The 13,843-nt window shown below is 34.9% G+C and overlaps 1 protein-coding gene across 1 annotated transcript in view; it reads right to left on the reverse strand.

The window, feature by feature from the left end:
* Window positions 1-10,791: 10,791 nt before the first annotated feature.
* Window positions 10,792-13,843, reverse strand: part of LOC702140 (cation channel sperm-associated targeting subunit tau) — a 75,130-nt gene continuing 72,078 nt past the window's right edge. The window contains exons 12-13 of the mRNA XM_015110661.3: window positions 12,468-12,511; window positions 10,792-11,353 (exon numbers count right to left, since the gene is read on the reverse strand). Coding sequence (XP_014966147.3) covers window positions 10,907-11,353; window positions 12,468-12,511 — 491 coding nt within the window. The 3' untranslated portion in view covers window positions 10,792-10,906. The remainder of the gene's footprint in view (window positions 11,354-12,467; window positions 12,512-13,843) is intronic.

Below are 13,843 nucleotides of genomic sequence, written 5' to 3' on the forward strand. Positions count from 1 at the left end.
AATAGAATCACTTTACTGGCAAACACTTGAAAGCAAAGAGATAGAAAAAGATACTCCACACAAACAGAAACAAAAACCAAGAAGGGATAGCTATACCTATATCAGACAAAACAGACTACAAGTAAAAAGCTGTCAAAAGAAACAATGAAGAACATTATATAATAATAACAAAAGGATCAAGTCAGCAAGAGAATAACAACTGTAAATATATATGCACCCAATACCACAGCACCCAGATACATAAAGCAAATATTATTAGATCTAAAGAGAGCGAAAGGCCCCAATACAATAATAGATGGAGACTTCAGCAATCCACTATCAGCATTGGAGAGATCACCTAGAAAGAAAATAAAAAAGAAACATTGGATTTAAACTACAGCACAGAACAAAGGGACTTAACAGACATTTACAGTACATTTCACCTAACAGCTGTAGAAAATACATTCTTTTCATCAGCACACAGAACATTCTTCAGGAATGACCATATGTTAGGACACAAAACAAGTCTCAAAAATTTTTCAAAATTGAAATCTTATCTAGTCTCTTATCTGACCACAATGGAATAAATCTAGAAATCGGTAAGAGAAACATTTAAAATTATACAAATACATGGAAATTAAACAACATACTCCTGAATAACCACTGGGTGAAGAAAGAAATTAAGAATTAAAGTTCATTGAGGGTCAGGCGTGGTGGCTCATGCCTGTAATCCCAGCACTTTGGGAGGCTGAGGCGGGTGGATCATTTGAGGTCAGGAGTTCAAGACTAGCCTGGCCAACACGGTGAAATCCCATCTCTACTAAACATAGAAAAATTATCTGGGTGGTAGTGGCGCATGCCTGTAATCCAAGATACTAGGGAGGCTGAGGCAAGAGAATTGCTTGAGTCTGGGAAGCGAAGGTTGTGGTGAGTCAAGATCGTGCCACTGCAATCCAGTCTGGGCAACAGAATGAGATTCTGTCTCAAAAAAAAAAAAAAAAAAAAAAAGACAAAAGGAAAAAAAGAAGAGACATCAAAATGGATACCACAGAAATAAAAAAAAATCATTATAGACTACCATGAACAAGAATGTATCAATAAATTTGAAAAACTAGAGGAAATGGATATATTCCTGGAAACATACAACCTACCAAGATTGAACCAAGAAGAAATAGAAAGTCTGAACAGACCAATAAGAAGTAATGAGACTGAATTAGTAGTAAAACATCTCCTAACAAAGAAAAGTCCAGGACCAAATTGCTTAACCTCTGAATTCTACCGAAGTTTAAAGAAGATTAATACCAATTCTTCTCAAACTATTCCAAAAAATTAAAGCAGATAAAACTCCTTGTATTAGTTTGTTCTCACACTTGTTATAAAGAACTACCTGAGACTGGGTAATTTATGAAGAAAAGAGGTTTAATTGACTCACACTTCCACAGGCTTAACAGGAAGCATGGCTGGGAGGTCTCCGGAAACTTACCATCATGGTAGAAGGCAAGGAAAAGCAAGCACCTTCTTCACATGGTGGCAGGAGAGAGAGAGAGGGAGAGAGAGAAAGAGACACACAGAAAGAGGTGCCCACACTTTTAAACCATCACATCTCCTGATAACTCACTCACTACCATGAGAATAGCAAGAGAGAAATCCTCCCCCATGATCCACTCACCTCCCACCAGGCCCCTCATCCAATTTGACATTAGATTTGGGCTGGGACGCAAATCCAAACCATATTACTCTTCCTAACTCATTGTATGAGACCAGCATCACCCTGATACCAAAAGCAGACAATGACACAACAAAAAAAGAAAACTACAGGCCAATATCCCTGATCAATGTAGATGCAAAAGTCCTAAACAAAATGCTAGCAAATCAAATCCATTAATACAACATGATCACGTGGGATTTATCCCAGGAACTCAAGGATGGTTCAGCATGTGCAAACCACTAAACATGATACATAACATCAACAGAAAGAAAGACAAAAACCGTATTATCTCAATAGATTAGAAAAAGGATTTGATAAAATTCAACATCCCTTTATGATAAAAATTCTTAATTAGGTATAAAAGTACCTCAATACTCAATTCAATGTATTTAATACAATTCAGTATACAATTAAGGCCATACATGACAAACCCACAGCTAATATCATACTGAATGGGGGAAAAGCTTTCAACTAAGAAATGGAACAAGACAACACCACACCACCCACTCTAACTACTTTTATTCAACATAGTACTGGAAGTTCTGGCCAGAGTAATTAGGCAAGAGAAAGAAATTAAGGGCATCCAAATTGGAAAGGAGGAAGTCAAATTATCCCTGTTTGCAGAGACATGATCTTATACATAAAAAAATGTAAAAACTCTACCAAAAACTCTTAGAACTGATCAATGAATTCAGTAAAAATGTAGGATACAAAATCAACATACAAAAATCCAGGAAGAGGAGCCAGGATGGCCAACTAGACACAGCCAGGAAGAGCTTCCTTCAGCAAGATAAGATCATCAAGAAGACCAGCACACTCCAGGCAGATCTTTGGAAGGAAGACATTGAGAGTGGATGGAGGGAGAATGCGGACTCTGGTTGAAGTGGGAGGAAGCTGGGAACCCCGCATGGGGTTGCCAAGCACAAGGACTCATTCCTGGCCTCAAGCAGCTTCTAAGGAAAGGGTAGGTTAAATAGGTATAGAGTGGCCAACTCTCAACATGGATCTCCAGAATCCTAGCTGCAGGTGACCCCATGACCCCCACAGACATTTGAGCTGGCAGGGAGAGCTGCTTGGAGAGTTGGCTCAACATTACTCATCATCAGAGAGAAATGCAAATCAAAACCACAATGAGTTAACAACTCACACCATTCAGAATGGCTATTATTAAAAAGTCAAAAAACAATAGATGCTGGTGAGGCTGTGGAGAAAAGGGAACGCTTATATACTGTTGATATAAATGTAAATTACTTCAGCCACTGTGAAAAGCTGTTTGGAGATTTCTCAAAGAACTTGAAACAGAACTACCACTTGACCCAGAAATCCCATTACTGGGTATATACCCAACGAATATAATATTCTACCAAAAAGACACATTCATTTATATGTTCATCACAGCACTATACACAATAGGAAAGACATGGAATCAACCTAGACTCCCATCAGTGGTAGACTGGATAAGGCAAATGTGGTATGTATATTCCACGGAATCTGATGCAACTATAAAAAAAAAATGAAATCATGTCATTTGCAGAAACATGGATGCAGCTCAAGACCATCATCCTAAGGGAATTAATGCAGGAATAGAAAACGAAATACTACACGTTATCACTTATAAGTGGGAGCTAAACAATTGAATACACCTGGATAGAAAGAAGGGAATAGATACCAGGGCCTACTTGAGGGTGGAGGGTGGAAGGAGGGTGAGTATCGAAAAACTACCTATTGGATACGATCTATGCTACCTGGGTGATAAAATAATTTGTACACTAAGCTCCAGAAACATGAAATTTACCCAGGTAACAAGCCTGCAGAAGTTAACTCCTGAACCTAAAATAAAAGTTGGCAGGAAAAAAACAACAAAAATTAGTAGTTTCTATACACAATGAGCTAGCTAAAAAAGAAATCAAGAAGGCAATCCCATTTACCATAGCTATACTAAAAATAAAATACTTAGGAATAAATTTAACCAAGGAGGTAAAAGACTTCTACAAGGAAAACTATGAAACACTGAGGAAAGAAAGAAGATGCAAGCAAATGGAAATATGGCCCATGTTCATGAATTGTAAGAATTAATATTTTTAAAACATCCATACTACCCAATGCAGTCTACAGATTCAATCCAATTCCCACTAAAACTCCAATGTCATTTTTCACAGAAATAGAAAAAATAATCATAAAATCCATATGGAACCATAAAAGACCCCAAACAGCCAAGCAATCTCGAGCAAAAAGAACAAAGCTAGATGCATCAAATTCCCTGGTTTCAAATTATGTTATAAAGCTATTGTAATCAAAACAGCATGGCACTGGCACAAAGACACATAAACCAATGGAACAGGCAGACAGCCCAGTAATAAACCCAAGTATTTAGTATTTATAATTAGTTGATATTTGACAAAAATGCCAAAAACACAATAGGGAAAAAACAGACTCTTTAATAAATGGTTTTGAGAAAAATACATATGGCTCAGAAGATGAAATTGGACACTTATCTCACACCATACACAAAAATCATCTCAAAATGTATAAAAGACTTAAATGTAAGATGTGGAAATGGGGAATTGTAAAGTTAATCGAAGAAAACGTAAGGGAAAATCTCCACAATACTGGTCTATGCAATGATTTATTGGATAGGACTCCAAAAATGCAGGCATCAAAAGCAAAAATAGACAAATGGAGTTGCATCAAATCAAAAGTTTCTGTACAGAAAAGGAAACAATGAACAGAGTGAAGAGACAAAACATGAACTGGAAGAAAATATCTGCAAACCATACAGCTGACAAGGGGCGAATATTCAAAATATATAAGGTACACAAACAACTCAAAAGCAAGAAAACAAATAACCTAATTTTAAAATGAGCAAGTGATCTGAACAGACATTGCTCAAAGGAAGACATATGAAAGGCCAATAGATATATTAAAAATACTCAATATCTCTGATCATCAGAGAAATGCAAATTTAAACTACAATATGATATCATTTCACGCCTGTTACAAGAGCTATTATCAAAAAGAAGAATGATAAGCGCTGGCAAGGATATGGAGAAAAGGGAACCCCTGTACACTATTTGTGGGAATATAAATTAGTACAGCCATTTTAGAAAGTAGTATGGAGGTTCCCAATAAAACTAAAAATAGAATTACCATATGGTACAGCAATACTACTTCTGGGTGTATCTCCAAAGGATTTGAAATTGGTGTATCAAAGAGATATCTGCATCCCCATGTTTACTGTTGTGCTATTATAATATCCAAGATATGAAAGCAACTTAAGTGTCTATCAGCAGATCAATGGATAAAGAAATGTGTACACAGTGGAATGCTACACAGCCTTAAAAAAGAAGAAAATTCTGTCATTTGTGATAATATGGATAAAACTGGAAGACATCATGCAAAATGAAATAAGTCAGACACAGAAAGACAAATACTGCATTATCTCACTTATGTGTGAAATCTTAAAAAGTTGATCTCATAGAAACAGAGAAGGTGGGTACCAGAGGCTGGGTGAATGGGAAGAAAAGAGGTGAGAAAAAGAAAGATATTGTTCAAAGAGGTATGAAGTTTCACTTAGAATGCAGAAATAAGTTCTAGTAATCTAGTCCACTGCATGGTGATCACAGTTAATAATAATGTATATTTCCAAGTTGCTAAAATACATTTTTAATGTTCTCACTACAAAAAAAATGATAAATTGGTGAGGAAATAGATATGTTAATTATATTGATCAACTCTATAATATATACGTAGATTATAAGATCACATTGTATCTAATGAATATACACAATTATTTGTCAATTAAATTTTTTATGAAAAAATAAAATTAAAAATTAAAAATAAAATTAAAAAGGCTGTGGATAAAATAATTGCAAGGTGCATTTCACGTGCATAGTTTTGGTTGATTCAAAGTACAGAATTAGCAAGGACAACGTTTTGGGGAGATTATGGCATATTTCCCAACAGTACCATCAATCATTAGTAAGGGATTCAAATTTAATGAATGGAATTCATGGCTTAAAGAGGGCAGTTATATAAAATGGATGAATAGGAGATATGAGGTTAATGATGTCACATATATCACTCTCTGCCTTCCTTAACCCTAATCCTCTGCAGACCCTACAGGCTTTTAAACTCAAAGACTCATACATTATTAGAGCTCTTACCACTTGCCCTTTGTGGAAATAATCTTGCAGCCTTATGCCTGACACTTAGTGTGTCAGGGCTAGATGGTTCATTCACCTTAAGAGTATTAAAATGATTGCATTTCCTATGACTATGTGATTGACTTAACTACATACAGTGAGGCCTAGGAGTTATAATATAATATATTCAGAGTTTCCACAGCAAATGCCTCAAGACCGTGCAGTATTTTTAACTAAACTAATTCAACAGATGTTTACTACTGCCTAACATGGACTCATCACTATTAGTGGTGAGTTCTAAGTAGTAAGAGCTCTAATTATGTATGAGTCTAATTATGTATGTATTGCCTTTAAAATACTCATTATTATTACTAGATAGTAAGATACAGTGGTAAATAAGACTAAATCTCAGTATTATCTGTAATTTAAAGTCAAATGGGAGTAACAGACAATAAATGAGTAAAGAAACATAATATGATACCAGGAAATGATATATGAAGAAAGAATACTAGGAATGGAGGAGGGTGGATGGGTAGATAATTACTTTACATAGAGTGGTCAGAGGAGCCCCCCAACCCGCCCTCCATTAAGGAGGGAACATCTGAGCAGAGTCCTAAATGGTGTGAATGAATGAACCCTGAGAAGATCTGTGGGGGAGAGCATTCCCCTGACGGAGAAAAATATTAGAAAGACCTTGAGGCTGGAATAAGTTTGGTTTGTTCAAGGAATAGTAAGAAGACTAATGTGGTTGAAGCAGAGTGAACAAAGGGAAACATGCTAACACATGAGGCCAGAAATATTAAGTGGGGGCATTGTAGATGATGGTGAGAAGTTTGGACTTTATTCCAGGCATGAAAACATGCCATTGAAGAATACTGATCAGAGGAGTGACATGATTTAGATTACATCTTTACAAGATCGGTCTTGCTGCTATTAGAAGAACAAACTAGACAGAGGCAAAATTGGAAGCAGGAAAATTCAGCTTTTATAGCAGACAGGAGAGATGAAAGTAGCTTGGTCTAAGTCAAGGTGATAGCAATGACAGTGGTGGATTTCAGATATATTTTGAATACAGAATTAACAAGACTTGATGGTGGACTGGATATAAGAGATGAGAGAAACCACAATATCAAGGTTGACTCCTATGGTATTGGTCTTAATAGTTTAGAGGTGCCATTTATAAGAATATAAACTCCACAAGAACATTTATTTTTGTATTTTTTGAATATAAGCTCCACAGGAACATTTATTTTTGTCTTTTATGTTCAACAACACATTTCATTGACCTAGAAATAATGCCTGGAATGTTTATATGCTGAAAAGATTAAATGAATAGGGAACATTAAGAGGAGGGAATCTAAGTTAGTGGAGGTGAAAATTAAGAATTCAGTCTTCATCATGTTAAGTTTGACATTTCTATAAGATATCTAAGTGAAGTAAGTTTTTACATATACACTCCGGGAGTTCATGGAAGAGCCCCAAGATGTGGGAGTTATTCATTTACAAATTATATTTAAAGTTACAGGGCTGAATGAATAACCTAGAAAGGTTAGAGAAAAAATAAAATACAAGGACTGGGTGTGAGACAATCTTACATTTAGAAATTGGAAGAGGAGACCTCCCCAGCAAAGAGTAGCCAATGAAGAAGGAAGAAAACTAGGCGAATGTAAATATTACAAAAGGCCAGTGAAAAATATCAGTTTCAAGACAAAAAAGGTAGAATTATTTTTTCAAATGTGGCTAAGTAGTCACAGAGATGAGGACTGAGAACTGATAACCACATCTGGTAATATAGAAGTCACTGGAGACTCAGTTGTGGGTTCATAGGAATGTGTTTCAGGGTTAAGATGACAAGGGTATGGCTGTAAGATCTGTTAAGACCTCAAAAAGATTTAAGGTGGTGACTCATAGGCCTACTCAGCTAGGCAAAAATTATTTTAAGAATCTTAAGTAGCAACTTAGGCCTTCTTTGCCAGACAAGGGCACTTCTAAATTTCTTAAGGACATTTTTGCCACAGCACCCTGACTCTCAGCCCAAGGAAATAGGGGCCTGACTTGAAGATATTTAGAAGTGTAACATTTGACTAATTTAGATCTTAGTTTGATACACAGGAAGCCCACAAAATCTTTAAGAGAATAATAGCATCTTGGACTGAAAGGAACAGGGGTAGTTTAGAAAGAAAAGATACATATGAGAAATTTCAGTCTTCAATGAAAGCAAAAATGAAAAGACACATTTGAACTTTCAACTTCCCACACGCAGAACATGGGCTGCAACTACAAACAAAAGTATTTCTTATGGAAAAAGGATTATTCAAAGGGTAAGGCTAAAACGTGAGGGCAAGGCCAAGAACTTCAGAATTACTATGGTCAACTGACTGATGTATGCCTCATGTTTTCTCTCCCTCTACCTTTATAACGGAAGTGTCTGTTCCAATTTTCCTGTTGTTGGCTTATCATTGTATGTAGGGGACAGATAACTGGTCTCTTCAATTCATAGATTTTAAGTTTGAGAGGAGTCATACCTAAGGAGCCTCACCCACATGAACCTTAGTTAGATAATAAAATTTTGTAGTTCAAGCCTGAGCTTGATACAGTAATAGCATGACATTGAGGATCTTGGGAGTGAAGTGAGTATATTTTGCATGTAGGAGGAATATGACTTACTTGGAACTTAGTTAATCTCCAAATATGGTCCCTGATGTACAACTCCTCCCAAGATTCATGCCCTTCTGTAGTCCCCTCCCATACTGAATCAGGACTGAGCATAGGACTTGCTGTAATCAGGGATTGCATTGGGAGTTATACCTGATGTAAATGACGAGTTGATGGGTGCTGACGAGTTGATGGGTGCAGCACAGCAACATGACACAAGTATACATATGTAACAAACCTGCACGTTATGCACATGTACCCTAGAACTTAAAGTATAATAATAATAAAAAATAAATAAAAAAATAAAATAAAAATAAAATAAAATAAATAAATAAATAAATAAATAAAGAAGGTAGTGAGGGTGACCCTGTGCTCATCCCAAGCCTATGTCTTAAGAGGACCTGAAGTTTCTGTTTTTGCATTTTGGAAGCCTTGAGCTGCCACATAAAAAGCTCAGCAGCCTTGTTAGACAGATTATATAGAAAGACCACAACAAGAAGCCCCATGGAGAGAGAGAAGGATAATTCCCAAGATTACATGGAAAGAAAGATCTATATATTATCTATCTAACTATCTAATCTGAGGTGTGTGTATATATACACACACACACATATACACACACATATATATGTGAGACAGAAAGAAGGAAACAGACACATCAAACCAGATGTTCTTGCATCCCAGCTGAGCCCAGCCTTAACAGCTATTCAAGGTGTCAGACATGTAAGTGAGTGATCATGAGTGTTCCAGATCAATCAAGCTCCTAGATAACTGTAAGTCCATCTAACATCCAACATTAAGTGGAGCAGAAGGACTGCCCAACAAGCAAGTCAACCCCCCAGTATCTTGAGAGATAATAAAATGTTTTTTTTCAATCCACTTGGTTTTGGAGTGGTTTGTTATACAGCAATAAATAACTTACTTATCAAGTGAAAATTGAATATTTTGGAAGTCAGATTGAATGTAATACATAAAAGGTAAACTACAAACTATGTGCCTATACAAGTGGTTAATACCTTGAAAATCAAAAGAGCTCATTATAAAACCTAAACAAAAGCCCCAAGTCTTCAAAAGAAAAAAATGGACAAAGGACATGATCTGTCTACTCATAGCAGGGAAAACCAAAATGACTAATGAGCAAGAAAAAGTGTTAATCATTATTTAAAAGACCATTAATACTCAAATACTGTTGGTAAGAATGTAAAGTGGTACAGTCTTTCTGGAGAGCAATTTGTTAGCACGCCATTTCTGTAAATACATTAGGAGATAATCACAGATACACAGATCCAAATAAATAAGAAAAAGAATGTTAATTTCAAACTTAATGTCCAGCAATATGAAAACTGTTTAAAAACTTATGAATATTAATATTTGAGGACATTCTACATCTTGCAAATTTTTAATAAAATTCAGGTGGCATGCATGTAAAGTCAAAAAATAAAAATTATATGTCTATTTTGATTCAAGCTTTTAAAATTCATAAAAGATATATGTATATATGCATAAGAAAGACTAAAAATAAAATTGTTAAATGTAGCAGTAGAATTATAACTGCTTTTATTTTCTCTTTTACATTTCTCTCCATTTTCTAAATTTTCTGTGACTGTGCATTGCTTTCAGAACATTTAGAAAAAACAAGAATGTTATTTTTAAGTTGTATTAATTAAGCTATTGACATAGGTAACTGAGAATAATTCCCAGTTAAAATTATACCTTTTGAAATTTGGGAAAGAATTTAGAAATGACCTAGTCTGATCTACCATTCAAATAATGAGAGAAATAGATCTAGAGACTTAGATGCCCAAGCTAGTATTTAGAAGCATAATCTTACTTAGAACTCAAATTCTTTATCTTCTGACCTATGTATCTTTTTATATCATTTGTTGAACTACCTGTAATAGTGATTCCAATAAGATATAAAGATGTAAGTAGAATGTTGTCATTTTGAGAAAGTCTAGAATTTGATGTACCTTTAAATTCACACTCTTATTCTCATTTTAAACTATAAAATTATTTGTAATAAGGAGAACATATGCTATTTCCTATAATATAATAGTTGTATTAAGAATTTCCACTGAAATAACTTCCCAGGCTTTTAAATTTCCTTTGAATTTACATTTTGTTATTGTTGTTACACTTTCAGCTGAATTACCAACCCATGAGATTAATTTGTATTACTGGCATCTCAAATCACTTTGCTTTTCTTGAAAGTTTTTTATCCATATTTCTTGATTGACATAAGTAAAGTAGGAATATTTAATATACTTAGACACATTTCCACTTGGAGACATTTGAAGGCATTTTCAGTTTATTTGTATTTAATTTTTTTAAATAGATTATTTTGTGTCCCTAGTCTTACACTTCTAATATAAGGGCAGACACCTTGAGCTCAAGGCCTTCTTTTGGGTCTTGGCTTTGAAAGCTACCTTTTAATTTTTAATCTGGTGGAAACTAAGCCTGTGTTCTTCCTTTCAGCTAAGTTAAGACTGTTGTTTTGCCAGCTAATTTCTGTTGGAGATGAAACTAAGTTCCTTCTCTTTGGATTTATACAGATACTCCTGAAATTTACCTCTGATAGAGATGAGTCTGTTTTTAAAATGCTTGGATAGTTATCTTTTAATTTTACTTCTGATGGAAAAAACACATTTTTCATTTTTCTGTCTGGCATGCTTTCTGATTGATGTTCACCTAAAGGTGGTACTCTGCCTGCTTTTATTATTTCCTGGTTAGAAATAGTGCACAATGAGTGTACTTCTGTGGGTGAAGGTGTTGATTCATCACTTTTAGAAGTATCAGCAGTTGAATTATCTTGGTCCAATTGGTTCAAAGTTGGTATAGTCAGGCCTTTCTCAGAATCATTATCCAGTAACTAGAAAATACAGCAATAAAACAAACTACCAATTAATCATTATTGACTGGAAAAGTTTACAAATTAAGAAAATGACTCAAAATCAATTGTACTCTTATCCTTTATCATAACAAATTACCATTATTATTTATAAATTTTAAATTCCTTAATAAACATGTGAAATTCTTTACTTGCCTGAAACCATGGACTGTAGAATACTATCCATAAATATGATAAAGCAGTGGTTCTCATATATCCAAATCTATAAATCAGCAACATCTCAAAATAAAAAATCTGAGGGTCTGACATTCTACTATTATTATACTGCCACCAATATATCATGAAACAAAGGAAATTTTAATAGCAAAACGCACAAGGAATGATATCATAAATCACAACTATATAAGAAAATAAAGAGAATATTAATAGCACCACAATACAAAGAACAATATTGTAAAATAAAGGATGGCCTGTTAAACTAAATAAATTTAGCTTTATGAAAAATTCTCTATATTATCTTCTTTTACTCTCCTTGAACTGGGGAAAATAGCAATACATAATGACTCTTCAATTGGCATTTGGGAGCCACTGACCCAGAAATGGAAATCATTAAATCCTATTTGTCAAGCAGTAAGTGAACATTTTACTCTTCATTGGTTTACATGGGGATTCACTGCTTTATGGAATGAATACCTTACGTAAATTTAGCTGAAAAGCAAGTTATATTATGTAAACTCTATGTTTTGTTTATTTCTATTATAAACTATAGAATACTATTTTCTGTGCAAAGTTTACAATATGATAAAAGATTTTGGTGAGAAAGAGTAAAAACTGCAGTTAGGTCTATGGCATTTATTTCTAAGATCTTATATAGAACTTCATGCTTTTTTCTTCTTTCTCCTTCATCTCTTCCTCAACACATTTTGTCCCCATCTTCATATTTTTAAATGTTACTATTTTATGCAGAAGGCTCTTTCAAGAGTGTAACTATACAGATATTGCCATAATAGAAACCGTAAAACAACTGAGTAACTTCTCAGATGCCCTTCTCTACCTAAAATATTTCTCCATTTATAAATATTTTATCCCTTTATAAAATAATGACTATTAAAAGTTCTCTTCCAATTTCCCTTACCTCATTTGGAGTGGTTTCAGCTTCCTCATTTACAAGAGGGATATCTGCTTAAAAATTAAAGGGGGTATTTTATTTTACGTAAAAACAATAAACATATGTATGCACATTGATAAAATACTATTACATTTTTTTCTCACTAAGAACAAAGAGCAACTTAAATCAAAGCAGCTATCCAAACATAAACACTACTTACTATAAACAAGCTGATGAATCTCTGGGAAGATGGGGGAGTGGTAAATGATAACATTTCAGATGCGTAAATACAAGACACAAACACAGGTACATGCTATATATATATATATATATATATATTTTTTTTTTTTTTTTTTTTTTTTTTTTTTTTTTTTTTTTTTTGAGACGGAGTCTCGCTCTGCCGCCCGGGCTGGAGTGCAGTGGCCGGATCTCAGCTCACTGCAAGCTCCGCCTCCCGGGTCCCGCCATTCTCCTGCCTCAGCCTCCCGAGTAGCTGGGACTACAGGCGCCGCCACCTCGCCCGGCTAGTTTTTTGTATTTTTAGTAGAGACGGGGTTTCACCGTGTTAGCCAGGATGGTCTCGATCTCCTGACCTCGTGATCCGCCCGTCTCGGCCTCCCAAAGTCCTGGGATTACAGGCTTGAGCCACCGCGCCCGGCCAGCTATATTTTTTTTTAAGTTGAGAGGAAATAAATTCCAGATGATAAGTGATGGGACCAGAATCGGAAGAAGAGACTAGAATAAGGGTGTATGAAATTAGGCAAAATAGGACCATTCAAAGAAGTCTGGTTGAAATACTTGTAAAATTTTCCTAGAAATATAAGGAATACATATTTAGCATGTAAAAAGGGAAAACCTAAAAGGGACAAAAAGAAAATAAATAACTGAGGCAGAATTCTAGCAAAAAAATTTGCTATGGTCACGACTACATGACTTTGTTCAGCTCTTTTTTTTTTCTTTTCTTTTAATTGTGGTAAGAACAATTCACATGAGACCTATCCTCTTAACAAATTTTCTAGTGTAAAGCACAATAATGTTAACTATCAGCACAATGTTGTAAAGCAGATCTCTAGAACTTCATCATCTTGCAAAACTTAAACTTTATATTTGTTGAAAAGCAATTCCCTATTTGCCCCTCCCCCTAGCCTCAGGCAACCAGCATTCTACTCTGACTATTTCATATACCTCACATACGTGGCATCATGCAATATTTGTCTTTCTGTGACTGGCTTATTTCACTTAGTATAATGTCCTCAAGGTCCATCCACGTTGTCACATATGGCAGGATTTCCTTCTTTTTAAATGCTGAATGATATCCCATTGTATGTACACAGGCATATCTCTTTTTATTGCACTTCTCAGATACTGTGTTTTGTACAAATTGAAGGTCTGCGGCAACCTTG

This window comes from Macaca mulatta, chromosome 12 (assembly GCF_049350105.2).
Source record: "Macaca mulatta isolate MMU2019108-1 chromosome 12, T2T-MMU8v2.0, whole genome shotgun sequence".
NCBI lineage: Eukaryota > Metazoa > Chordata > Mammalia > Primates > Cercopithecidae > Macaca > Macaca mulatta.